Source organism: Chelon labrosus, assembly GCF_963514085.1.
Source record: "Chelon labrosus genome assembly, chromosome: 24".
NCBI classification, from domain to species: Eukaryota; Metazoa; Chordata; class Actinopteri; order Mugiliformes; family Mugilidae; genus Chelon; species Chelon labrosus.
This window is the reverse complement of record NC_140357.1, coordinates 14,053,836-14,079,517: the sequence shown is the minus strand read 5'-3', so window position 1 is coordinate 14,079,517 and position 25,682 is coordinate 14,053,836. Positions and strand designations below refer to the sequence as shown.

General features: G+C 51.0%; 3 protein-coding genes across 10 annotated transcripts; 1 reads left to right on the top strand and 2 right to left on the bottom strand.

The window, feature by feature from the left end:
- Positions 1-850: 850 nt before the first annotated feature.
- On the bottom strand, positions 851-19,084 carry nhsl1a (NHS-like 1a). 4 transcript variants are annotated; one of them, XM_084574540.1, is made up of 11 exons: positions 14,730-14,853; positions 14,509-14,580; positions 14,163-14,217; positions 9,063-9,173; positions 7,487-7,632; positions 7,225-7,299; positions 6,886-7,120; positions 6,316-6,803; positions 3,187-6,235; positions 2,837-2,924; positions 851-1,788 (listed from the first exon to the last, which is right to left on the bottom strand). In XM_084574540.1, the coding sequence occupies exons 2-11, from the start codon at positions 14,566-14,568 to the stop codon at positions 1,089-1,091; spliced, it is 5,007 nt and encodes a 1,668-aa protein (XP_084430666.1). In that variant the 5' UTR covers positions 14,569-14,580; positions 14,730-14,853; the 3' UTR covers positions 851-1,088. The 4 variants fall into 4 exon arrangements, with proteins under 4 accessions (XP_084430666.1, XP_084430667.1, XP_084430668.1 ...); XM_084574541.1 differs by lacking the exons at positions 14,509-14,580; positions 14,730-14,853 and adding an exon at positions 18,984-19,084 and having other exon boundaries at positions 14,163-14,241; XM_084574542.1 differs by lacking the exons at positions 14,509-14,580; positions 14,730-14,853 and adding an exon at positions 18,984-19,084 and having other exon boundaries at positions 9,063-9,170; positions 14,163-14,241.
- LOC311509367 (uncharacterized protein) lies at positions 14,890-19,699 on the top strand (the record flags this gene model as incomplete). 3 transcript variants are annotated; one of them, XM_084574548.1, is made up of 2 exons in its annotated part: positions 14,890-14,989; positions 19,022-19,699. In XM_084574548.1, exon 2 carries the CDS (start codon positions 19,076-19,078, stop codon positions 19,697-19,699), a length of 624 nt encoding a protein of 207 aa, XP_084430674.1. In that variant the 5' UTR covers positions 14,890-14,989; positions 19,022-19,075. The 3 variants fall into 3 exon arrangements, with proteins under 3 accessions (XP_084430674.1, XP_084430673.1, XP_084430675.1); XM_084574547.1 differs by having other exon boundaries at positions 14,937-14,989; positions 18,206-19,699; XM_084574549.1 differs by lacking the exon at positions 14,890-14,989 and adding an exon at positions 17,880-17,977 and having other exon boundaries at positions 18,206-19,699.
- A 34-nt stretch (positions 19,700-19,733) lies between these two features.
- Positions 19,734-25,279, bottom strand: fbxo3 (F-box protein 3). Of its 3 annotated transcripts, XR_014699826.1 has the most exons (13): positions 24,875-25,279; positions 24,262-24,351; positions 24,001-24,164; positions 23,761-23,875; positions 23,476-23,680; positions 23,279-23,324; positions 23,117-23,201; positions 22,913-23,035; positions 22,701-22,816; positions 21,538-21,645; positions 21,382-21,464; positions 21,066-21,293; positions 19,734-20,166 (listed from the first exon to the last, which is right to left on the bottom strand). XR_014699826.1 is itself a non-coding variant. In XM_084574545.1 (12 exons), the coding sequence occupies exons 1-12, from the start codon at positions 24,973-24,975 to the stop codon at positions 21,153-21,155; spliced, it is 1,377 nt and encodes a 458-aa protein (XP_084430671.1). In that variant the 5' UTR covers positions 24,976-25,279; the 3' UTR covers positions 20,221-21,152. The 3 variants fall into 3 exon arrangements, 2 of the variants coding, with proteins under 2 accessions (XP_084430671.1, XP_084430672.1); XM_084574545.1 differs by lacking the exon at positions 19,734-20,166 and having other exon boundaries at positions 20,221-21,293; XM_084574546.1 differs by lacking the exon at positions 19,734-20,166 and having other exon boundaries at positions 20,221-21,290.
- Positions 25,280-25,682: the final 403 nt, after the last annotated feature.

Sequence of the window (25,682 nt, the reverse complement as noted above, 5' to 3'; positions counted from 1 at the left end):
CACACATCTTGTCAAACATGTGTGGAACCTCTTTAGAACCGATGAAGGATCACCACAAACATCTGGAACGTCCTGGGACAAACAGCAGCGACGTGTTGATCTACACCACCTCCCAGTGGCCACAGATATAAACTACAGCTTGACTTCAAATGTGAGGTAAAGAGTTCACATCTGGAACCACAAAGAGACAAAGAGACACGACAAGAACCACAAAGAGACAAAGAGACACAACAAGAACCACAAAGAGACAAAGAGACACGACAAGAACCACAAAGAGACAAAGAGACACAACAACCACAATGAGACAAAGAGACACAACAAGAACAACAAAGAGACAAAGAGACAACACAACAACCACAAAGAGACAAAACAACAACAACCACAGAGAGACAAAGTAAAAGAGACAAAGAGACAACCACAAAGAGACAAAGAGACAGAACAACAACCACAGAGAGACAAAGAGACAGAACAACAACCACAAAGAGACAAAGACACAACAAGAACCACAAAGAGACAAAGAGACACGACAAGAACCACAAAGAGAAAAAGAGACACAACAACCACAATGAGACAAAGAGACACAACAAGAACAACAAAGAGACAAAGAGACAACACAACAACCACAAAGAGACACAACAACAACAATCACAGAGAGACAAAGAGACAGAACAACAACCACAGAGAGACAAAGAGACAGAACAACAACCACAAAGAGACAAAGAGACAGAACAACAACCACAAAGAGACAAAGAGACAGAACAACAACCACAGAGACAAAGAGACAACACAACCACAAAGAGACAAAGAGACAACGAGACAACCACAAAGAGACAAAGAGACAGACAAGATATTCCTGTAGTCAGTTGTTCTTTATTTCATTTGTCATATTTACACTCCATCAGCTCGTTATTAAATATAGAAAAAGAAAAGTTGCTGTACCTCCCTCCGTCCCAGAGTCTCCAGGGTTTCACTACAACTAGTTTCTAAATGTGGCAACTGCTCATTTAATAAAGTTTGATCATAATAATATAATAATAATAGTAATAAACGGCAGGTCTCTCCTTAATGTCCATCTGCAGGTTTGTCCATCAACAAATCTCAACCAGTCTCAGCTTCGATTCTGGAGTCTCCACAAACACCTCCTCCTCATGCTCCTCATGCTCCTCATGCTCCTCCTCATCCTCCTCCCCTTCAAAGATGGCGGTCATGGGGGCGGCAAAGAGGCGGCAGCGAGCGGAAAAACGTCGACTGGCCGAGCAGGGAGGGGTGAGTGAGCGGGGTCGCATAGAGGAGGAGGAGGAGGAGGAGAAGAAGGAGGAGGAGGACAGGAAAAAGAAAGGGGAGGAAGAGGAAGAGGAAGAGGAAGAGGCGAGGAGGAGGAGGTGATTGGGAGTCAGATCACGCTGCCATGATCCAAACATGGGGGAGAAGTTGCATGGAGATGTTTCTGCAATCAAAGATGATGTGAGCTCTCCTTGGTCTGGGGGAGGTGGAGGAGGAGGGGGAAGAGGAGGTGGAGGGGGAGGTGGAGGAGGAGGTGGAGGTGCACCCTGGACGCCAAATTTACGAAGCCGCTCCACCGCCGACATACGAGAGGAGGAACCAGATCGACTGCCCTTCCTCAGCAGCAGAGCCTTGAAGTTGTCACTCCTGGCCGAGCCGTGACTCCTGGAGGCTGCAGGGGGAGTCCGGCGAGGGAAGGAGGAGGAGGACGAGGAGGAGGAGGAGGAGGAGACGCGGCGCCTTTCTTCTTCTGAACCCCTTCTTCCAAACATCTTCCTCTTAGACCTGAGACCAGTGAGAGAAAAACCAGACTGAGCAGAGAAACACTAATGATCCAGCTCCTGATCTCAGTTTATTCCTCTGGAGAACATTCATCCTCCTGAAGGAACCCAACACTAGACTACTGAGAACATTCATCCTCCTGAAGGAACCCAACACTAGACTACTGAGAACATTCACCCTCCTGAAGGAACCCGACACTAGACTACTGAGAACATTCACCCTCCTGAAGGAACCCGACACTAAACTACTGAGAACATTCACCCTCCTGAAGGAACCCGACACTAGACTACTGAGAACATTCACCCTCCTGAAGGAACCCGACACTAGACTACTGAGAACATTCACCCTCCTGAAGGAACCCGACACTAGACTACTGAGAACATTCACCCTCCTGAAGGAACCCGACACTAGACTACTGAGAACATTCACCCTCCTGAAGGAACCCGACACTAAACTACTGAGAACATTCACCCTCCTGAAGGAACCCGACACTAGACTACTGAGAACATTCATCCTCCTGAAGGAACCCAACACTAGACTACTGAGAACATTCACCCTCCTGAAGGAACCCGACACTAGACTACTGAGCACATTCATCCTCCTGAAGGAACCCGACACTAGACTACTGAGAACATTCACCCTCCTGAAGGAACCCAACACTAAACTACTGAGAACATTCACCCTCCTGAAGGAACCCGACACTAGACTACTGAGCACATTCATCCTCCTGAAGGAACCCAACACTAGACTACTGAGAACATTCACCCTCCTGAAGGAACCCAACACTAGACTACTGAGAACACTCATGAACAGGAGAACAGGATGGAGCAGACTGAGGGAGGGTCTCTGCAGGAACCACGAGGATCAAACCAGGGTCTGGACTCTTCTACACATTCATTGACTTTTACCTGCAGCCAAACCAGGGGACCTTCACGCTGTGCCTTCCCAGAATGCACTGCTCCACAGAGGCGGTGGGTGGGTGGAGTCAAGCAGAGGTGTGAGGGTTTGTTTTAATGGCGGCAGGTGTCGCAGCATGTGTGTGTGTCTCTACCTGTGGATGACGGCGAACAGATCGTCGGTGGTCCGTGGTCGACTCGAGACGAACATCTGATCGGCTGAAACACCGACGAAGACGTCAGCTGGAGGACGAGAGGGAAGACAGGGAGGAGTTACAAAGGTTTAAAGCTTTCTGACGTCTCACGGCTCAACACGGAGGGGGCGGAGCTTATGACCTATACTGCAGCCAGACACCAGGGGGAGCTCTACGCCTCCGTCCATCTTTATACATCTATGGTGCTGACTATCTGGATCCTAGTGTCCTACATCCTGACCGGTCTACCTGGCGTCTTAGAGGAGGTCTGCCAGAGTCCAGACCTGTTGTTCTTCGTTGACTCTACTCACCGCCGGCTGGGCCGTCGGCCTCCTTCTCCGCCTCCACCTCCTCTTTCTCGTCTGGTTCCTGGATCAGGAGGTCCGGCAGCGACAGCTCCCCCCGCAGGCTGTCGGAGGACAGCAAGCTGCTGAGCGAGTACCTGCTCCGACCAATCAGAGCGCAGGATCCTTCAGAGTCACTCGTCTCTTGATTGATGAAGTTCTCACTCGGCTGAATTGTCACGACTTTTGTAAGATCCTGTTCGTCTTCAGATGAGGATGAGGATGAGGAGGAGGAGGAGGAGGAGGAGGAGGAGGGGGAGGGCTCCATTGTTGATGACATCATCAGCAGTTGCCCGGCCACCCTCCTCTTCCTCCTCCTCCTTCCTTTCTCTTTTTTCTTTGTGCTGGTCGATGATGTCATTATCATCGTCTGTGTCGTCTTCATCCCTCCCTCATCTTCCTCTTCATCTTCAGCCAGTGATGATCTCATCATCCTCCTCTCAGGCGTTTTCTCATCGTCCTGATAAAGTCTGGACTTGTAGAGTACGTCTGCCAGCCCAGATCCAGGACCTTCTGCTGAATTCCTGCCCGTGGTTCCTCGGATGGTTCCCAGGGTCTCAGCCGGTGTGGTGTCCACGGCACCAGAGGTGCTCGTGGTTCCTAAGGTTCTCCTCTGAGTGTCCGGTTTGGTTGTCCTGGGTGAGAGATCTGGTCTCTGGTGTGAGACCTGGGTGGATCCGGCAGCGGTTGTGTTCGGTGAGGACGTACCGGTCTTCCAACCAGCCGGTCCTTGTCGGGCCTTGGGGGACGTGGTGAGACCCAGGATGCAAAGATCCGGCTTCTTTGGTAGAACTGGCTTCTCCGGGGAGCGGAGCTTCCTCGGGCTACCGGGCGTAAAGTGTTTCTCATCAGTGTTAGCTTCCGTTAGCTTCACGTCTGTTAGCACGGCTTCGGCTGAGGGATACTGGATGATTCTGCTGAGGTGGATCTTGTCAGACATTTTTACCCAAGGACTCTCAGGACCTGAGTCCATCGTCCCGTCCCTCGTCTCCTCATTGGACGGGACGTGACTGAGCTGAGGCTCGGGGTTTCTCTGGTGAACTGGGCTCAGATTGTTAGCGGATGCTTTCTCATCTGTTTGGCTGCAGGAGTCAAGATTAGATTTGTTTTCTTCAGCGTTAACTGCGCTGTGAATGTTAGCATTAGCCAGAATCTCACTATTTATGCTAACTTCACCGTTAGCTACGTCACAAGTAGCATTTTCTGATTCGGGTCCGGAGGGTTTTGCCGCGCTGTCGAACAAGTCGTCGTGATTTCCTCCGGTCACCACAGAGCGATCCAGCTGAGCTTCTTTGATTGGTGGATTAGCATTTGCGTGATTAGCATTAGCATCGGACGTTGTGGCGTTGGCTTGCAGGACTTCCTGGTTCTTGATGGAGCGAAGCTTGATGCCCTGCAAAGCTTGAGCCGTGACCAGGGGGCGAGGAGGCGTGGCTACTTTAAAAATAAGGTTAGGAGACAGGCCGAGGCTTGCAGGGGGGAGGGGTAAGGCAGGAGGTGCAGGAGGAGGAGGAGGAGGAGGAGGAGGAGGAGGAGGAATATCTGGGAAATCTGAACAAGGGGGAGGAGGCGGAGAAGGATAATGGGAGGTCTGCCTCACAGCGTAGTGGTAGGGAGGAGGAGGAGGACGGGAGGAAAGAGGAAGAGGAGGAGGTGTGGGCAGGGATAAAGACGGGAGAGGAGGAGGAGGAGGAGGAGGGGGAGGAGGAAGAGGAAGAGATGAAGGTGGAGGAGGATCAACAGAAGGTTTGGTGAAAGAGGCAGAGGCAGGAAGGTGGAGCTGGAGGAGAGGGGGAGGAGGAGGAGGAGGAGGAGGAGGAGGAAGATGCTCATGGATGGAGATAGGAGGTAAAGATACTGGTAAAGGAGGAGGAGGAGGTGGAGGAGGGAGGAGAGTATGCTTGGCTGAGGAGTCGGAGGAGGTGCAGGAGGAGAGGGAGGAGGTGGAGGAAAATGAGGAACCGAGGGAGGACAAGAGGGACGACTTCCTCTCTGGTACCGGGGGCTTCGGCCTCCCTTCGCCCCGAGACGTGGTGGGAGGAGGGAGGGAGGAGATGGACGGGGTCAGTGGAAAGGAGGACGGGGACGTGGGGGGGAGGGAGGAGAAGGGTGAGAGAGGGGAGGAAGGGGTGAGGGGAGAAGACACCGGTGTACCAGGAGTGGGGGTGTTAGACTGGCTGGAGTAACCGCTGGAGGGAGAGGCCAGGCGATGAAGGCCGGCCACGGAGGAGGCCGCAGACGGGGGGTTCAGAAGGAGGCCCTCCTCCTCCTCTGAGCCTGGAGACTCAGGCTGGAGGAGGAGAGGGTGAGGGGGGGAGTCGGGGGAGGTCGCTGCCTGGAAGTCTGGGCTCAAAGGCTCAAAGGTGGTGACGGTCCCACAGTTAAACCCACTCTGGCGTCTTTTGGTGTTGCCCCGGGGCACCCAGGGGTCGTGGAAGGCCTGAGGAGACCTGGTCCCAGTGTGGTCCAGGCGCGGGCTGGAGCATGGGGGTCTGTCCCGAACCGACGGGCGCCTTAAAGAGTCCGAACGGAGCGGCGGAGCAGGAGGCCGCTTGGACTTGCGCAGGGAGATGTTTCGGGTGGCGGTGTAAGAGGAAGAGGAGGAGGTGCTCGCCTTCCTCTTGTCCCGGTTCAGCAGTGGAGACGTCTTCTCTGAACACAAGGAGGACGGGGAGGAGCGACCCGAGGGGAGCAGGGGGTCGCAGCTCCAACCTTCCTCAGACACACATGTCGCGGCCGGGACAATGCTGGAGCTGGGAGAGAGGGTCTGGTAGCTCCACCTGTCGCCCCCGTCGAAGGAGCACCGGGCGGAGGTCTGAGCGTCCAGAGCGTGGAAACTAAACTCTGAGTCAGTGATGGATGAAGAAGAAGAGAGGTACATGGAGGAGGAAGAGGCTTCATTCAGGGGTTTATCACTGGGGTAAGACCACTCTGACTGCAGGACACGGCCGGAGGACGGAGACGGGGGGACGACTCTGGCCGTGGTGTGGGGGTCGCCAAGGAAACCCTGAAGATCCTGAGAAAGAAAAGAGGAAGTTTAGTTTGAAATGAGTTCACGTCTCATGTGTTTGTTTGGGTTCTACTTTCAGGACCGACCTGGTACCAAGATGAAGCAGCACTCAGCGTCCGGCAGGAGGCGCTGTTAGCGCTGCTCTCAGAGCTCAGAGAGGAGTTGGTTTCCAGACGAGGGAGGCTGCTGACGTCTGAGGAGGTGCACTGGTTATCGTCCAGAGGGGAGGAGGTAAGGGAGGCCATGAGGCTGGACATCCCCTCTCCTCTCGGGGCTCGGATCCTCCTGGCTGATGGCCGCCCCTCCTTCCTGATTTCTTCCCCCTCCTCCATGTTCTCTGGGTTCTTGTCTTGCCGTGGGGAGGTGCAGGAGGAGGAGGAGGAGGAGGAGGAAGCCGGTCGACCCACGGTGGAGAACTGTCCAGGGAGAACCTCAGAGACCGGAGGCTTGGGGCTGACGTCGTCCGGGATCCCGGTCACTGTCTTGCGGCGGCTCAGGTTACGGGGTCGTCGGGTTAACGAGTCGCTGCTGGAGAGGGCTCTCCGAAAACTGGCCTGGCGATCAAAACTCTCCCCTATAGGGGCGACACAGAAGACATGAGGAACTAATAAATCCAGACCCCTTGAGACCAGGACCTGGATCTGGATCAGCTCTACCTGTCACATTGATCGGGACGATGTCAGCCGCCACCGCCTCGGCCTGACGCCTCATCCTCTCCTCTGGCGTCGGGAGCCGGGGAGTCGGCTCCATCTCCACGTCGACCGCCGGCTCGTAGGCCGGGTCCAGGACGTCCCAGCAGGAGGTGACGTGGACCGGGTTCAGGACTAGCGGGGTCATAGGTCGCGTGTTGCTCAAGATGAACCTCTCGTCTTCGTCTGAGGACGCCGACGACTGGCAAACAAAGACAAGCAGGAGATCACTCTGCGGCCTGAGGTTCTGGTCTGGGAGCGACGTGGAGGCTACTTTAATCTGGTCTACTCTAGACTAGGGTTTACCTTTCTCCTCCAAACTGAAAACTTGAAACAAACTGAAAAGCAAGACCGGGAGAGAAAGTCCAAGACTCTGGTCCTCTGAGAGGAGGAGAGACGAGGACATGAGGGAAGAACAGAGCGGTGAGAAACATGGATGTAAAAGCTGAGAGTCAGTTCTCGTGTTTGACCAGCAGGAGGCAGGCTCCTCCTCCTCCTCCTCCTCCTCCACTGTCCCACCATCATTTTAGTCGTTCTCCTCTGCATTAGCATCACACACGTCACTCACCATCTTACGGCTCCTGTCCCGCCACCCTCGCCGCGCGCTGCCCTCCGATTGGTCGACGCCGGGGGATGGAGAGAAGGTGGGGCTTGGTGGGCGGGGCTGAGACCTGCCTGGTCCACTGCGGCCATAGCGACTTATCCGGTCACATGCTGCACACACACACACACACACACACACACACACACACACACACAATGAGGAGCTTACTTCAGATTATTCCAGATGACGCGGTGCAGAGGTGTACGTCCTGCAGCACATTGAAGAAGAAGGAGCTTCGTCCTTTGTGCTGCAGCAGCTGCTGCGGTGCAGTCTGCTGCAGAGCGTGCTCCCTGCAGACCCCCCCCACGCCCCCCCACGCCCCCCCTCCTTAACGCTGAGTCAACTCCTCAGAAACTAAAGACCCGTTTACTCCACGTCCCTGGAGCTGATGAATGACACCAGCCGCTGCTTTATGTCCTGATCATTAACAGGAGACTATGTCACTTTAAGACGTCCAGAGTTAAATCAGGATATGTCCTAATATGTCCTGATATGTCCTAATATGTCCTGATATGTCCTGTTATGTCCTGATATGTCCTAATATGTCCTGATATGTCCTGATATGTCCTAATATGTCCTGATATGTCCTGATATGTCCTGTTATGTCCTGATATGTCCTAATATGTCCTGATATGTCCTGTTATGTCCTGTTATGTCCTGATATGTCCTAATATGTCCTGATATGTCCTGATATGTCCTAATATGTCCTGATATGTCCTGTTATGTCCTGATATGTCCTAATATGTCCTGATATGTCCTGATATGTCCTAATATGTCCTGATATGTCCCCTTATATCATGTCCTGATATGTCTTGTTATGTCCCCTTATATCATGTCCTGTTTTGTCCTGATATGTCTCCTTATATCATGTCCTGATATGTCCTGATATGTCCTGTTATGTCCCCTTATATCATGTCCTGTTTTGTCCTGATATGTCCCCTTATATCATGTCCTGATATGTCCTGTTATGTCCTGTTATGTCCTGATGTGTCCTGATATGTCCTGACATGTCCTGACATGTCCTGTTATGTCCTGATATGTCCTGATATGTCCCCTTATATCATGTCCTGACATGTCCTAATATGTCCTGTTATGTCCTGATATGTCCTGATATGTCCTGACATGTCCTGATATGTCCTGATATGTCTCCTTATATCGTGTCCTGATATGTCCTGATACGTCCTGTTATGTCCCCTTATATCATGTCCTAATATGTCCTGTTATGTCCCCTTATATCATGTCCTGATATGTCTTGTTATGTCCCCTTATATCATGTCCTGTTTTGTCCTGATATGTCCCCTTATATCATGTCCTGATATGTCCTGTTATGTCCTGTTATGTCCTGATGTGTCCTGATAAGTCCTGATATGTCCTGTTATGTCCTGATATGTCCTGTTATGTCCTACGTCCTGCAGCTAATAAATAAACATGTCCGTCTACCTCTTGTCAGGGACTGAGGTTGGAGGGGGTCGGGTCAGGAGGTCAGAGGGTTGAGTCCCCCCCCCATCTGCACTAACCTCTACAGACTCTTCAGACTCACCTTGCAGGTCGTCAGCGCTGCCGCACCGTCTCTTCCCAGGGATGAAGCGCAGACCATGCTGGGGCTTCTGGGTAGTGTAGTGAACAGACCACTTGCTGTCCCTGTCCCCTGCTGAGCAGACAAAAAGGGGGGGGGGGTCAGTGTGAGGCTGATTTCTGGGTTTAATCTTGTTTCAGCAAATCCATCCACACAGAGAGGATGCAGCACTCAGCGCTCCTCAAGGTCACCTCCGCTTCACTGTGGAGGAGCAGGAGGCTGATTGGCGGGAGGACAGATGTGAGGACACGTGAGGACACATGTGAGGACAGATGTGAGGACAGGTGTGAAGCTCAGGTCTCAGGTTGAACAAAAACGTTAAAAACACAACATGGCATTAAAGCGATTCATTTTTGTTTCACTCATAAACTTTGAAAGTCTAAACGTCTGACGGGGTCCTCTGGGACGTCCCGGGACCCTTCAGAGTCAAAACATTTGAAGAAGTTCAGATCTGTGAGGAGGCCTCAGGTGGTTCCATGCCTCCTGGAGGATCAGCTGAGGTCCTTGGACAGGGGAGGGTCCCGAAAGGTGCTGGAGAATCTTTGAAATGATCAAGAGGGCATCACAGATGTTTGAGGGGCAGCACCTTGGCTAAAATGGTTCTAAAGATCCTGCATCGTCACAAAGGATGGTCCCAGACAGGGTCCTGGAGCAGGACGGGAGGAGGGGTGGCATGGAGCTTCCCTGGGTCTCTGAGAAGGGGGCACTGAATGATCCTTGAAAGGTTTCCTGGAATAATTAGAAACAGGAAGGCACCGCTGATCCTTGAGCAGGTCCCAAAGGTCCCTGTAGAGGCCAAGGTGGTTCCTGAGGAGGTTCTGGGTCACAGCGGGTTTCACAAGGTCCCTGGGGAGGCTGAGGTTGGTCCTTGAGGGTCTAGACTAGATGTCAGGGACCAAAAGATGAGACCTGGAACGAACCTGGGAGGCTAAACAAAAAATACTGGAGCGGCCCTTGAGGAGGTCCCGGGGGAGGGGGGGGCCTCAAGGTCCTAGGGGCCGGAGGAAGTCTTCCCAGGAGTCCTTGAGACGGGGGTTGTGCATTCAAAGGGCCGTTGCCGTGGTTACATGCAGTTTAAGACGGCGTAACTAGACTTCAACATGCACCCGACGGCCAATCAGAGGCCGGCGTCTCCACTCACCTCTGGTCTTCCTCAGATATCTGAGCACGGACTTGATGGCTGCTCCGATCAGAACCATGGCGCTGGCGCCGAGGCTGCAGCAGACAGAGAGCAGCAGCTCCTCTCTCCTCCCACTCCCTCCCTCTCTCTCTCCCTCTCTCTCTCTCTCTCTCTCTCTCCTATTATCTGTGTCACTCCTCCCTCCTCCCTCCTCCTCCCTCCTCCTCCTCCTCCCCCCCTCCCCTCTCCTCTGGCGGGATGCCAGCACACGTGTGCATCCTCCGTCTGTTTCCAGGTGATGAAGGTGACGTGTCCAGGTTCTGTGTTGAGTTTCTACCTTTGTGAGGACCGGAGGAGGAAGACGACGTGATGAAGATGAAGAAGATGAGCTAACGTACATTCATCGTCACCTTCATCGTCACCTTCATCAGTCACAAACTGGGACGCTCCCGCTCTGTAAGGGTGCCGCCTATATGGGCCAGTGGAGCAGCTAATTACCCCCCCCCCCCCTCGTTTTAATTAGTTTCATTAATTGGTTCGTCTGGTCTCAGGTCGGCATCGTTCTATTTAATCCTGACAGAGCTTCAATCTGCTCACGCTCCCCAGATCCAGGTGTGCTCTACCTGGACTGAGGCTAACAGGTAGCAGCTGCTCCAGCTATAAAGCCATTAGCCTAGCGTATGGACAGGAAGCTAATCCTTGGACACACCCCCACACAGAGGAGTTTATACCAACCAGTGAGGACATGAAGTCAGAATAATGTCACCTAACCCAGGCTAGCTAGCAGACCCTAGACCACCCAGGACCAAACTAAACCATAAGACCTAACCCAGGCTAGCTAGCAGACCCTGGACCACCCAGGACCAAACTAAACCATAAGACCTAACCCAGGCTAGCTAGCAGACCCTGTACCACCCAGGACCAAACTAAACCATAAGACCTAACCCAGGCTAGCTAGCAGACCCCGGACCACCCAGGACCAAACTAAACCATAAGACCTAACCCAGGCTGGCTAGCAGACCATAGACCACCCAGGACCAAACTAAACCATAAGACCTAACCCAGGCTGGCTAGCAGACCCTAGACCACCCAGGACCAAACTAAACCATAAGACCTAACCCAGGCTGGCTAGCAGACCCTAGACCACCCAGGACCAAACTAAACCATAAGACCTAACCCAGGCTAGCTAGCAGACCCTGTACCACCCAGGACCAAACCATAAGACCTAACCCAGGCTAGCTAGCAGACCCTGGACCACCCAGGACCAAACTAAACCATAAGACCTAACCCAGGCTAGCTACCAGACCCTGGACCACCCAGGACCAAACCATAAGACCTAACCCAGGCTAGCTACCAGACCCTGGACCACCCAGGACCAAACCATAAGACCTAACCCAGGCTAGCTACCAGACCCTGGACCACCCAGGACCAAACTAAACCATAAGACCTAACCCAGGCTAGCTACCAGACCCTGGACCACCCAGGACCAAACTAAACCATAAGACCTAACCCAGGCTAGCTAGCAGACCCTGTACCACCCAGGACCAAACCATAAGACCTAACCCAGGCTAGCTAGCAGACCCTAGACCACCCAGGACCAAACTAAACCATAAGACCTAACCCAGGCTGGCTAGCAGACCCTGGACCACCCAGGACCAAACTAAACCATAAGACCTAACCCAGGCTAGCTAGCAGACCCTGGACCACCCAGGACCAAACTAAACCATAAGACCTAACCCAGGCTAGCTAGCAGACCCTGGACCACCCAGGACCAAACTAAACCATAAGACCTAACCCAGGCTAGCTAGCAGACCCTGGACCACCCAGGACCAAACTAAACCATAAGACCTAACCCAGGCTAGCTAGCAGACCCTGTACCACCCAGGACCAAACTAAACCAAAAGACCTAACCCAGGCTAACTAGCAGACCCTAGACCACCCAGGACCAAACTAAACCATGAACCTGGACTGAATGAGCTAGGACCAGTCAGACCAGACTGGACCAGACTGGACCAGACTAGCATTAGCACTGGTTGTATTGGACCAGCTGCTCATCAACCCAGAATTCCTACCTCTGTGTAGAAGGGGCGTGGTTTGCTTGGGTTGGTCGACGGATCTCGTCCCTCTGCGGCGTCTGAAGCAGAAGAAGCCGGTCCTGCGGCCCCTGCTGGGCCGGTAGTAGTACTGCGGAGGCACCTCGGGCTCCCTGAAGGGGGGCGGGGCCATGAGAGGGGAGGGGACAGGAAGGGTGTAGCCAGGGCGCGGCTCTGGGGTCGGGGGGCAGGAACTCGTCCTGCGCCGCTGGGCGAGCATGGGGCAGGTAGGGCGCTGCAGCTGAAGGAGTGGGGGCGGGGGGCGGGGCTTCCCACAGGCGTCCGGAGCCAGGATGTGTTTCCCATGGGCCTCAGTGCGAAGGGACGGGTGAACATGGGGTCTGTGTTGTGAGCGGTACCAGGGGCTGTTGCTAGGATACTGAAGGTGCGGTGGGGGGGGCTTTTTGTCACCCAAGGGTGACCCTGGCCTGCCGGCGGCGTTCAGCCCCCAGATGGCCTCGTGGTGCTGGTGGAGTTTGGCGCTGAGCAGACGACGCCGCAGGCTGCCCTCCGTTTTTGGCTGCAGGGCGGCCATCTTGCGAGGAAGAAGCTCGTCTCGCTCTTCATCGGGTCCGGCATTCCAGCAGCGTGACCCCACGCCAGGCCCCGCCCCCTCGCCGCCAAGACACTCCACATACGAGATCATGGTGTCCCGGAGGAGGCTGTTTACTGGACGAATAACAACGGCGTCCTCGTTAATGTCGCCATCTTCTCACAAAAAACCCAAACCTTCAAAATAAATGTCCAAGCACCAGTTAGCCCTTCACAGTAAAAGCCCAGAGTGATTCTTCAGCTCTTCAAAATAAATGTTAGAACAGAGGAGTCGTGATTAAATCCTTGACTCAGATCCTGGACCGTCCTTCACAGCGTCGATGTTTTAAAGCTCAGACAGCACAGGCGTCTCTAGAACGGTTCACAGCTCCGTCTAACGTCCAGAACCCAGAGACCGTCCCGGGCCGCGACCAGTCGATGTCTCCAGACGTGTTGACGGTCCTCCTCTCTGCCCGGCTCTAATCTACTAACAGGGATTATCCAGGGCTGCAGATGGCCGGTGCTGGGCTGCAGGTATTTACCTCCACACTCACACCACATGTTGCTTGACTCTGTGTCACACGGGGTGATTCTATATCGGGACGTCCCGCAGTGGGACGCCTGCACGTCAGTGGAGCACCTTCAGGTTTGAGCTTCATGAGTTTGGACCCCTGATCAGTTAATCAGGGGCCCCCAAGAGGCACTACTGCTGCTGCTTTCAGATCAGATCCTCCTCTTCCTCCTCCTCCTCCTCCTCTTCTTTCTGTTCTTTAAGTGAACATCACGTCTTCATCACCTCCAGAGAGCTGTTGATCCTTGATACGTCAGGACTTCACCTCTAAACCAGCTGCTGCCTCCCTATGAGAGGTGTGTGTGTGTGTGTGTGTGTGTGTGTGTGTGTGTGTGTGTGTGTGTGTGAGGAGCAGGACAGCTGTGTTTTTAGGAGCTGGATGGGATGTTTCAGCCTGCCTCAACAGGCCGGCAGCAATTAACACCAGACACAAACATCCAGGTTCAGCACCAGCTACCAGAGCTGCAGCAGTATTAGTACTATTAATACTACTATTAGTACTACTATTAATACTACTATTAGTACTACTATTAATACTACTATTAGTACTACTATTAGTACTACTATTAGTATTAGGGTTAGCTGGAGAACTAGCCGTAACCGTGGCAACCTGCCTGCAAAACTCTGCATGTAAGCTGAGGCATCATTGCCTCCAGTAATCTGTCTCTGCAGAGAACAAATGAACGACCTACTTTTTAACTTCTTCATTACCTCCCTCCTCCTCCTCCTCCTCCTCCTCCTCCTCTCACCATTTAAGCAGAGCATGTCGTCGTCTCTCTTGTCCGGTGTCGTCCCTCCATGTGTCTGGGTGTAAATATGAGAGAGTCTCTGACAAAGCAGGAAGGAAAACACAAGTTCAAACTCAGATCCCCTCCCCTCTCTCCCCTCCCTCTCCCGTTCTACCACAGTAGAACCCCCCCCCACTGATCTCTCATGTTTCAGAACAACCCTGATGTTGTCTCAGTCTCAGTTCCTCTGCACAGATTCTCTGTTTATTTGACAGACAGTAACACAGACCACCTCCTCTCACTGCACATTCATAAACGTCTAAAACTGACTGATATGAGCAGCACAGGAGCACACCTGGATGCACACCTGGACGCAGTGCATCATGGGACATGGGGGGTGGACTCTCCCTGAGAAATAGTAGCTCATTCTGAACGCACACTAAAGATAAAATAAGATAAGATCAAACAAGATAAAATAAAATAAGACAAGACAAAAGAAGAGAATCTTTCCTATTATTCATATAATCCTTCATTTGTTGCTGTTTTTTCGCCACAAACAAAGAAAAACGTTGAAAATAAAATACAGACCTTAGATATCGCGATGATTAAAGCCCGGGCGAGATCTTGTTTAAAGGGGCTTTTGTGATTGGTCCATCGCTGTGACGCTCGAGCGAGCCCATTGGCTGCGTGTGGACGTAAACACGGAAGTGCGGCGCCAGCGCTCCCGCGAGGTTTTGGAGTCGATTCTAAAGATTTAAATCGGTTTCTGTTTGTCTCTCGAGTGTTTTAGAGGTGGTTTGTGGTCGAGGGGCTTTTAGAGACCTGGACCCGGAGGTCTGAGGAGGCAGGTTAGTGGAGCACGAGGTTTACAGTCACACTGCTTTGATCGTTAGCCTGTTAGCTTGTTAGCTTCGGTCCGTTATTCATTTATTCCAGCGCGTGCAGCAGCAGTTGGTAGATTATAACATCTATCTATAAATCAAGAAGCGTCTGTGTGTCTGTCTGTCTGTGGCACGCATATCTCGCGAACCGTTGGCCCGATGGATTTGAAACTGGGCAGGTGTCTCGCTACGGGCACGAAGATGTGCACTGCTAAGTTTGACGTTGTTTGGATAAGAAATGTAAAATATATCGGTAGTGCAAGATGTAAATGCTCTGGTCAGGCTAAAGTCATTAATGATGTGTATGGAAGCCCATTTCCGCCACTTGATGAAAAAAAATTATGAGATACTAAGTCATAATTATGAGATACTAAGCCATAATTATGAGATAGCTACGGTAAGTCATAATTATGAGATACACTCTTGCTGTGTCTTAAAGTCATACTACATTTTGATGTGATGGGGTTTGTGTGAATCGGTCCAGCTCCTGTCATAATAAGTAAGTGGCCTAAGTGATAAATCAGTGGATCACACAATGTTGTTCGGGATGATTCACACAAACCCCATCACATCAAAATGTAGTATGACTTTAAGACACAGCAAGAGTGTATCTCATAATTATGACTTAGTATCTCATAATTATGACTTAGTATCTCATAATTATGACATAGCTATCTCATAATTATGACTTAGCTATCTCATAATTTTGACTTAGTATCTCATAATTATGACTTAGTATCTCATAATTATGACTTAGTATCTCATAATTTTGACTTAGTATCTCATAATTATGACATAGCTATCTCATAATTATGACTTAGCTATCTCATAATTTTGACTTAGCTATCTCATAATTATGACTTAGTATCTCATAATTATGACTTAGTATCTTATGACTTAGTATCTCATAATTATGACTTAGTATCTCATAATTATGACTTAGTATCTCATAATTTTGACTTAGTATCTCATACTTATGACTTAGTATCTTATGACTTAGTATCTCATAATTATGACTTAGTATCTCATAATTATGGCTTAGTATCTCATAATTTTGACTTAGTATCTCATACTTATGACTTAGTATCTTATGACTTAGTATCTCATAATTATGACTTAGTATCTCATAATTATGACTTAGTATCTTATGACTTAGTATCTCATAATTATGACTTAGCTATCTCATAATTTTGACTTAGTATCTCATAATTATGACTTAGCAATCTCATAATTATGACTTAGTATCTCATAATTATGACTTAGTATCTCATAATTTTGACTTAGTATCTCATAATTATGACTTAGTATCTTATGACTTAGTATCTCATAATTATGACTTAGTATCTTATGACTTAGTATCTCATAATTATGACTTAGTATCTTATGACTTAGTATCTCATAATTATGACTTAGTATCTTATGACTTAGTATCTCATAATTTTGATTTAGTATCTTATGACTTAGTATCTTATGACTTAGTATCTCATAATTATGACTTAGTATCTCATAATTTTGACTTAGCTATCTCATAATTTTGACTTAGTATCTCATAATTATGACTTAGTATCTCATAATTTTGACTTAGTATCTCATAATTATGACATAGCTATCTCATAATTATGACTTAGCTATCTCATAATTATGGCTTAGATATCTCATAATTATGACATAGCTATCTCATAATTATGACTTAGTATCTCATAATTATGACTTAGCTATCTCATAATTATGGCTTAGATATCTCATAATTATGACATAGCTATCTCATAATTATGACTTAGTATCTCATAATTATGACTTAGCTATCTCATAATTTTGACTTAGCTATCTCATAATTATGACTTAGCTATCTCATAATTTTGACTTAGCTATCTCATAATTATGACTTAGTATCTCATAATTATGACTTAGTATCTTATGACTTAGTATCTCATAATTATGACTTAGTATCTCATAATTATGACTTAGTATCTCATAATTATGACTTAGTATCTTATGACTTAGTATCTCATAATTATGACTTAGCTATCTCATAATTTTGACTTAGTATCTCATAATTATGACTTAGCAATCTCATAATTTTGACTTTGTATCTCATAATTTTGACTTAGTATCTCATAATTATGACTTAGTATCTTATGACTTAGTATCTCATAATTATGACTTAGTATCTTATGACTTAGTATCTCATAATTATGACTTAGTATCTTATGACTTAGTATCTCATAATTATGGCTTAGCTATCTCATAATTTTGACTTAGTATCTCATAATTATGACTTAGTATCTCATAATTTTGACTTAGTATCTCATAATTTTGACTTAGCTATCTCATAATTATGACTTAGTATCTCATAATTTTGACTTAGTATCTTATGACTTAGTATCTCATAATTTTGACTTAGTATCTTATGACTTAGTATCTCATAATTATGACTTAGTATCTTATGACTTAGTATCTCATAATTTTGACTTAGTATCTCATAATTTTGACTTAGCTATCTCATAATTATGACTTAGTATCTCATAATTTTGACTTAGTATCTTATGACTTAGTATCTCATAATTTTGACTTAGTATCTTATGACTTAGTATCTCATAATTATGACTTAGTATCTCATAATTTTGACTTAGCTATCTCATAATTATGACTTAGTATCTCATAATTTTGACTTAGCTATCTCATAATTATGACTTAGTATCTCATAATTATGACTTAGTATCTCATAATTATGACTTAGTATCTTATGACTTAGTATCTCATAATTTTGACTTAGCTATCTCATAATTTTGACTTAGCTATCTCATAATTTTGACTTAGTATCTCATAATTTTGACTTAGCTATCTCATAATTATGACTTAGTATCTCATAATTTTGACTTAGCTATCTCATAATTTTGACTTAGTATCTCATAATTTTTTTTCATCAAGTGGCGGAAATGGGCTTCCATACATGTGAGTGCAAGATAAATGTCTTCAACTTCAACACTTTAGTCTGTGGCTGACAATCTTTAAAAATTCACTAAGGAACGTTGCCTTAGTCTGTATCCAACTCAACCAACCAAGTTAGATAGTTACTGATGATAACATCAATAACAGCAGCTACATTTATTAACAAACTTCTGACTTTGTAGTTTGACATGCCAACACCAAACTGAATCCTGTTCTTTTTTCATTTTTCAGTCCAAGTGATATTAGCCAACTGTTGTACACCACCAGCGGTTGTAACATGCCTAAAAATCTTCGCGCAAAGCAAAAGAAGAAACGTGACGCAATGCGATGTTCACGTCATGCTGAGTCATCCGATGTCCAACATGCCCGCCAAGTCAGCGACGCTGCACGCAAAGCAAAGCTCCGAGCAGCTGAAACAGAGGAACACAGAAGAAATCACCTGATGAACAACGCAATGCGCCAGAGAGTGGACGAGACCCCTCAGCACCGAGAGGAACGACAGGCAAGGGATGCCCTGCGCCGTCAGGAAACACGTGCACGCCTTGAACAGGCACGCAAAATCAACCGCAACTTGGCTCGGTGTGATGGCACAGACTTTTTCCAAGAATACAATTAAAACCACCAGTAAAAACACTACAATTAATGTCTTTATGGGGAGGAGACATGGGTCACGACTAGTTAATCACTATAATAACTAGTGCAGTGCCCGTCGGAAGTATGTATTCCTATAGTGGGAGCCTACAGGTGCTGTGTATGAGGATTAGTGGAAATATTAGAGCGGAGAAAACCTATTTTACCGATATATTTTACATTTCTTATCCAAACAACGTCAAACTTAGCAGTGCACATCTTCGTGCCCGTAGCGAGACACCTGCCCAGTTTCAAATCAATCGGGCCAACGGTTCGCGAGATATGCGTGCTACAGACACACACACACACAGACGCTTCTTGATTTATAGATAGATAGATATTAGCTGTTAGCTCATTAGCTTCATGTCCTCAGCTTCACCTCATTTATATTTGACATGTTTGGTTTCATCCTGACAGGTGTTCATCAGACCTGGACTCAGCTCTCAGAGGACCTGTCCCGTCTCGTCTGGGATGTCCGGCGTCATTCACATCCGGGGTGAAGCCGGCGGCGGCGTGGCGGCCCACCTCCAGTGTCCCCACTGTGGCCACTTCTCCAACAGCCACGCCCACCAGCTGTCCCACATGGCGGCCGCCCACCCCGCCCAGCTGGACAGGGTGGCGGTGGGTCGCCTTGGCAACATCCTGATGTACCAGAGCGGCGCCCGGCTGTTCCACTGCTCCGACTGCTTCTACACCAGCAGAGACTTCAGCAAGATCTACAAGCACATCATCTCCAGGCACTGCACGGACCAGAGGGAGGGGGGAGGAGAGAAGGGGGAGGAGGAGGAGGAGGAGGAGGAGGGGAGGAAGAGGAAGAGGAGCAACGAGGCCGAGGAGGAGGAGGAGGAGGAGGAGGAGGGGGAGTCGTTGAAGGGCGGCGCTGGAGCAGAGCAGAGCGTGCTGATGTTCGACGGCGCCGGCTACCGCTGTCTGATCTGTGGCTGGAAGAACAAGATGAAGGCTCTGGGCGTCAACCACGTGGTCCGGAAGCACGACATCCCCAAAGCCTACGCCTCCCAGGCCATCAGACGGGACGCCGCCACCTTGCCGCCACCGCCGCCGCCACCGCCGCCACCGCTGCCACTGCCGCCGTGACCAGCCAGACGCAGTGCAGCCCGACTGCAGCGGCGCCGGCGGCGACGGAGGAGGAGGAGGAGGAGGTGGCGACAGTCGGGCTGAGCGGGGAGCTGCTGAAGGAGGAGGTGGAGGCCACGGCCAAGGTGGTGCGCTTCATCTCCAACCGCTTCGTCTGCCTCATCTGTGGCTGGAAGACCAAACTGAAAGGTACGTCCACACGTCCTCACGTCCTCTCACAGCTGCTCCTCTGGTCCACACACGTGAAGCTCTGTCCTCTGTGTCCTCGCAGGTTTCGCCATCAGCCACGTGGTGCGCTTCCACGACGTGGAGCGCCCCTACAGCTGCAGGGACTGCGCCCGCAGCTTCTTCCTGCCCAGCCGGCTGCAGCAGCACGTCAGAGCCGCCCACCGCCCGGGACGCTACGCCTGCCCCTTCTGCTGCTTCAGGTCCCACTTCCTGGGAGGGTTCAGGAGGCACTGCAGCCGCTGCAACGCCCGGGACGAGGGGGGAGGAGAGGGGGAGGGCAGGAGAGGAGGACGGGGGGAGGAGGAGGAGGAGGAGGAGGAGGAGGAGAGAGAGCAGCAGGAGCAGGAGGAAGAGGAGGAGGAGGAGAGGAAGGAAGTCAGAGGACGGAGGAAACGAAGGAGAACGAGGAGGGCGATGGAAGAGGAGGAGGAGCAGGAGGAGCAGGAGGACGACGACTGAGTCTGGTTTCCATGGACACAGAGTCAGTGTGATGAAGCTCTACGTCTCTGACAGTAAAGACTCGTCTCCAGCAGAGGACACGCTTTTATTTTTAGTCCAAAGATACAAAACAGAGACTCAGAGCTGCCCCCACAAACGAAACACGACAAACCATGTCCCTCATCATCACTGTCCCAGCCAGCATGCTAACATGAGCTAACGCTAGCTACCGTTAGCTAATGGTAGCTAACGGTAGCTAATGGTAGCTAACGGTAGCTAACACTAGCTAACAGTAATGTAATTTTAATTACATCATTTATCTCACAGCTTTTTGTCTGTTGTGGTTTTTTTAGCCTGTCTCCACATGTGTCTCCAGATGTGTCTCCACATGTGTCCCCAGGTGTGTCTCTAAAGTTCTCAGGTCCTCAGACTAGACCAGGAACCTGGAGGGAGGACGCTGGCGTCAGGTTGGACGTGGACAAAACTAAAGACGATAAGACTTAAACAGTCAAACACGAGCCTGGTGTACACCTGGTCTCCACTAGAGGACGCATTCACTCTGGGTCTGATGTCTCGCCAACATGAAGACGTCCCCGTGTCTCCACCAGGGACACAAAGACGTCCCCGTGTCTCCACCAGTGTTGTAACAGAAGTCTAAAGAAGCAACAGAAAAGATCCTCCCCCATTAAAACACCTCCACCTTTAGTCCGGCGCTCCCGTCCCATAATGCCTTGCTGCCTGTCAATCACCCGGTCCGGCAGCAGACTGAGGGGTCAGGGGTCAGAGGTCAGATGTGTCGGGGGCACCAGGTTCCCTCCAAGGCGGCCATGTTGATTCCGCTCAGGTCGCCGAAGTCATCGCCGTCTTTGTCCTCGGCGTCATCGCCGTGGTCGTCGAAGCGCGGCGTGTGATTGGCCGACGCCTTCTGCTGCAGAGAACAGAGACAGATCAGAGTGAAGCAGGGCGTCTGAAGACCGGTCTGGTCTCAGCAGGCGGGTCCAGCTCCGAGGTCTTACCGTTGGGGCCACGGGCTCCCTGAAGGGGGGGCAGACCATGTGGAAGCGCGGGATGGCCACGTTGAACACCTCTTCTTTATTGGCTGCAGGTGAAACACAGGTCAGGAGGGGAAGCAGAGAAGGGGCGGAGCTTAAGAGTGAGGGGAGGCGTGTTACCCAGTCTGTGGAAGGTGTAGTGACCCTCCATGTACTCTGACGGGGTGGAGAAGGTGGTGCAGCTGGCGTACTCGTGCACCTTTCCAGGCGTCATGACCGGAAACTCTCCTGCACACAAACACACACGGGTTCACCGGCCGCTCTCAGCCAATCAGAGGGCAGCTGCTGAGGTCATGTGATGAGGTCATGTGGTGAGGTCACGTGGTGAGGTCACGTGGTGAGGTCATGTGGTGAGGTCACGTGATGAGGTCAGGTGGTGAGGTCATGTGGTGAGGTGATGAGGTCACGTGATGAGGTCAGGTGGTGAGGTCATGTGGTGAGGTCAGGTGGTGAGGTCACGTGGTGAGGTCACGTGGTGAGGTCATGTGATGATCAGCCAATCAGAGGGCAGGTGGTGAGGTCAGGTGGTGAGGTCACGTGATGAGGTCAGGTGGTGAGGTCAGGTGGTGAGGTCACGTGATGAGGTCACGTGATGAGGTCACGTGGTGAGGTCATGTGACGAGGTCATGTGACGAGGTCATGTGACGAGGTCAGGTGGTGAGGTCAGGTGACGAGGTCAGGTGACGAGGTCACGTGGTGAGGTCATGTGACGAGGTCAGGTGGTGAGGTCACGTGATGAGGTCACGTGATGAGGTCACGTGGTGAGGTCACGTGACGAGGTCATGTGACGAGGTCAGGTGACGAGGTCAGGTGACGAGGTCACGTGGTGAGGTCATGTGGTGAGGTCATGTGGTGAGGTCAGGTGGTGAGGTCAGGTGGTGAGGTCATGTGATGAGGTCATGTGGTGAGGTCAGGTGGTGAGGTCAGGTGGTGAGGTCATGTGATGAGGTCACGTGGTGAGGTCATGTGGTGAGGTCATGTGGTGAGGTCATGTGGTGAGGTCAGGTGGTGAGGTCAGGTGGTGAGGTCATGTGATGAGGTCATGTGGTGAGGTCAGGTGATGAGGTCACGTGGTGAGGTCACGTGGTGAGGTCAGGTGGTGAGGTCACGTGGTGAGGTCACGTGATGAGGTCACGTGATGAGGTCACGTGATGAGGTCAGGTGGTGAGGTCACGTGATGAGGTCATGTGATGAGGTCACGTGGTGAGGTCACGTGATGAGGTCAGGTGGTGAGGTCATGTGATGAGGTCAGGTGGTGAGGTCATGTGGTGAGGTCACCGTACCGACCACGCCGGGACCCTGAACTTCCTCCACGTTGCCGTCAGACGTGGTGATTCTCCAGAAGCGGCTGTCCAGCTGGCAGGCGTCATCAGGTGAGGCGCTGCTGGACATTTCTATTCTGAGGACACAGTCAGTTCATGAGTACACGGGACGGGGACAGGGACGGGGACAGGTTCGGGGACAGGGACGGGTCTCTGCTCTGACGGACACGTACCTGATGCGGTAGGTGAAGAAGAAGTGAGGGGGATGGACAGAGGACAGCTCTGGCAGGAAGGACGTGGACACGGAGACAATGATGTGTCCGGTGGTCGCCACGCAGCTTTTATCGTGAACGTACCTACAGACGACAGATGGAGACGCTTTTATGTCCCGGGACGCTGCGTCACGTTGACCCGACCCGACCCGGCCTGTGTCTCACCTGAAGATCTGGTCTCTGATGATGGGGTACTCTCCGGTGACCACGTTGTGGACGTAGGTGGTGAACCACTCCAAAAAACTGGAGCCTGAAACGGGACGATGGAAGGTTTGAAGTGGAGACATTTAAACGTCCCGTACAGAAAGGTGAAGCTCCTGAACACACCTGTGATGAACATGTCGATGGCCGACGGGTCCTGGGCCGTCTGGTCCTGACAGAAACAAAAACAAACGTGCTGCTTTTACCCGGGACGTCCCGATCGCTACCAGCCCCTAGATTTTACATTTCTGTCCTGTGAATGCGGTTTCTACAAGCTTTTATTTTGAAAGGCAGGCAGGCAGACAGACAGGAAGGGCACGTACGGGACAGGGGTAGAAGCTCTCCCCCATCCTGCGCCCCTCGGCCGGCTCCAGGGCCATGTACTGGCTGAGGCCCGTGTGGAAGCAGAAGGTGAGCGGGAGGCAGCGTCTCATCCCCTTCCTCTGCTGGAACCCTCCGGACGCCGTCTCCACGTCCAGCAGCACCTCGGACCGGTAGTGGTTGGACAGAGACATGCTGCCCATCAGGCTGTGGACGCAGAGACAGAGTCAGGCAGGAGGGGACAGCGGGGACGGGGGACGGGGACAGGCTGTGAGACAGATGCCCACCCTGGAATGACCAGCTTCTGTCCGTTGTGGATGCGGTAGGAGCAGCGGTAGTCGTCTGGGAGCCGGCAGCCGATCTGAGCCTCCATGTCGTTCAGCTCCAGCTCTGTGGCGCCGTCTGGACACAGAGGGACACAGAGGGACAGAGAGGGACGGAGAGGGACAGAGAGACAGAGGGAGACAGAGACAAGGCGTCAGCTTCAGACTGAACCCTCGCATGCTCGTGTCCCGGGGCGGCGTCACCTTTGAGCGAGGCGATCATGCGGGGACACCTCTGCTGCAGGAAGATCTTCAGCTGCTCCCACGTCCTCTTCAGGGACGCGTAGCAGTGGACGTAGCGTCCCAGGTCGCTGTAGGACTGTCTGAAGAGACGGTACCAGGACAGGCCGCTCTGCACGCGCTCCACGCTGGACACACACAGAGAGACAGACGGAGGGGACAGAGGACGGTGTTGAGACGGTCTAGAGTTGGACATCAAGTCACTGAGTTGGACTTAAAACTCACTCCGTCAACAGCCAGTGTCTCCAGCTCAGAGACCTCCACAGAGGACCGTGTTTGGACAGGTCGTTCAACCTCCGGCTGACGGAGCTGCAGCTGGGGACAAGAGACAGAGACAGAGATAAAGAGAGACAGACAGAGAGGGAGGGACAGAGACAGGGAGAGACACAGAGACAGGGAGACGGACAGAGACAGGGAGAGACACAGAGACATGGAGACAGGGAGACAGACAGAGACACAGAGAGAGGGAGAGACAGAGACATGTCCTTCACGTCAGTTTTCACGACACATGACGCAACAGACGTAAACCAGCTGCTAGCAGCTGTTAGCATGTGTTAGCTCAATGCTACATGACAGAGACACGTCAAGTCTTGTTGTAATAACAGAATAAAGACATGACGTCCTCTAACGGCAGCCTCCACCTGCATTAGCCACTGAGACAGAAACATGCTAAGCTAACGAGCTGTCCGGTTAGCTTCGCTCGTTGAAGGACTGTGTTGTTGTTGTTGTTAGCCGCCGGTTAGCTCCGCCGCCGCTAGCCTCCTGCGGCTTGTTTACGTCTCTGCTGTGGAGAGAACGACCTGCTTTACGGCCCCGTGTGTTGTTGTCAGATACATACTGGACCAGGTCCCTGAAGTCCAGGTAGGACAGGATGTGGAGCAGCGGGTCTGAAGGGAGCTGATCCATCCGTAGCTCCGTGGAAGATGCCATCGTTAGCATTAGCAACTCTTCTTCTTCTTCTTCTTCTTCTTCTGCTGCTGCTGCATCACGGTGGATCAGCGCCACCTACTGGTCACAGCGGGTTGTAGTGAAGTCCTTTAACAACTTTATCATCGTCTGGACCAAAGAGACACGAACCTTCACTACATCAAACATTCTCACCGACACACGAACCATTTTATTTTGAAAAGGTTTCACAGGAAACAGCGCTTTGAATGATTTGATGAATGAAGGAATCTGACTCTTCACTGGTGGAGCTTTGTCTCCATCTGGTGGTGAAGCGACGAACTGCACCAAGTCAGGTTACTATGGTGACCACTGCCCTCTGGTGGCCGCTGACAGGAACTACTGCATTTAGACTGATGAGTGTTGACTGCCCTCTGGTGGCCACATACAGGAACTACTGCATTTAGACTGATGAGTGTTGACTGCCCTCTGGTGGCCGCTGACAGGAACTACTGCATTTAGACTGATGAGTGTTGACTGCCCTCTGGTGGCCGCTGACAGGAACTACTGCATTTAGACTGATGAGTGTTGACTGCCCTCTGGTGGCCGCTGACAGGAACTACTGCATTTAGACTGATGAGTGTTGACTGCCCTCTGGTGGCCACATACAGGAACTACTGCATTTAGACTGATGAGTGTTGACTGCCCTCTGGTGGCCGCTGACAGGAACTACTGCATTTAGACTGATGAGTGTTGACTGC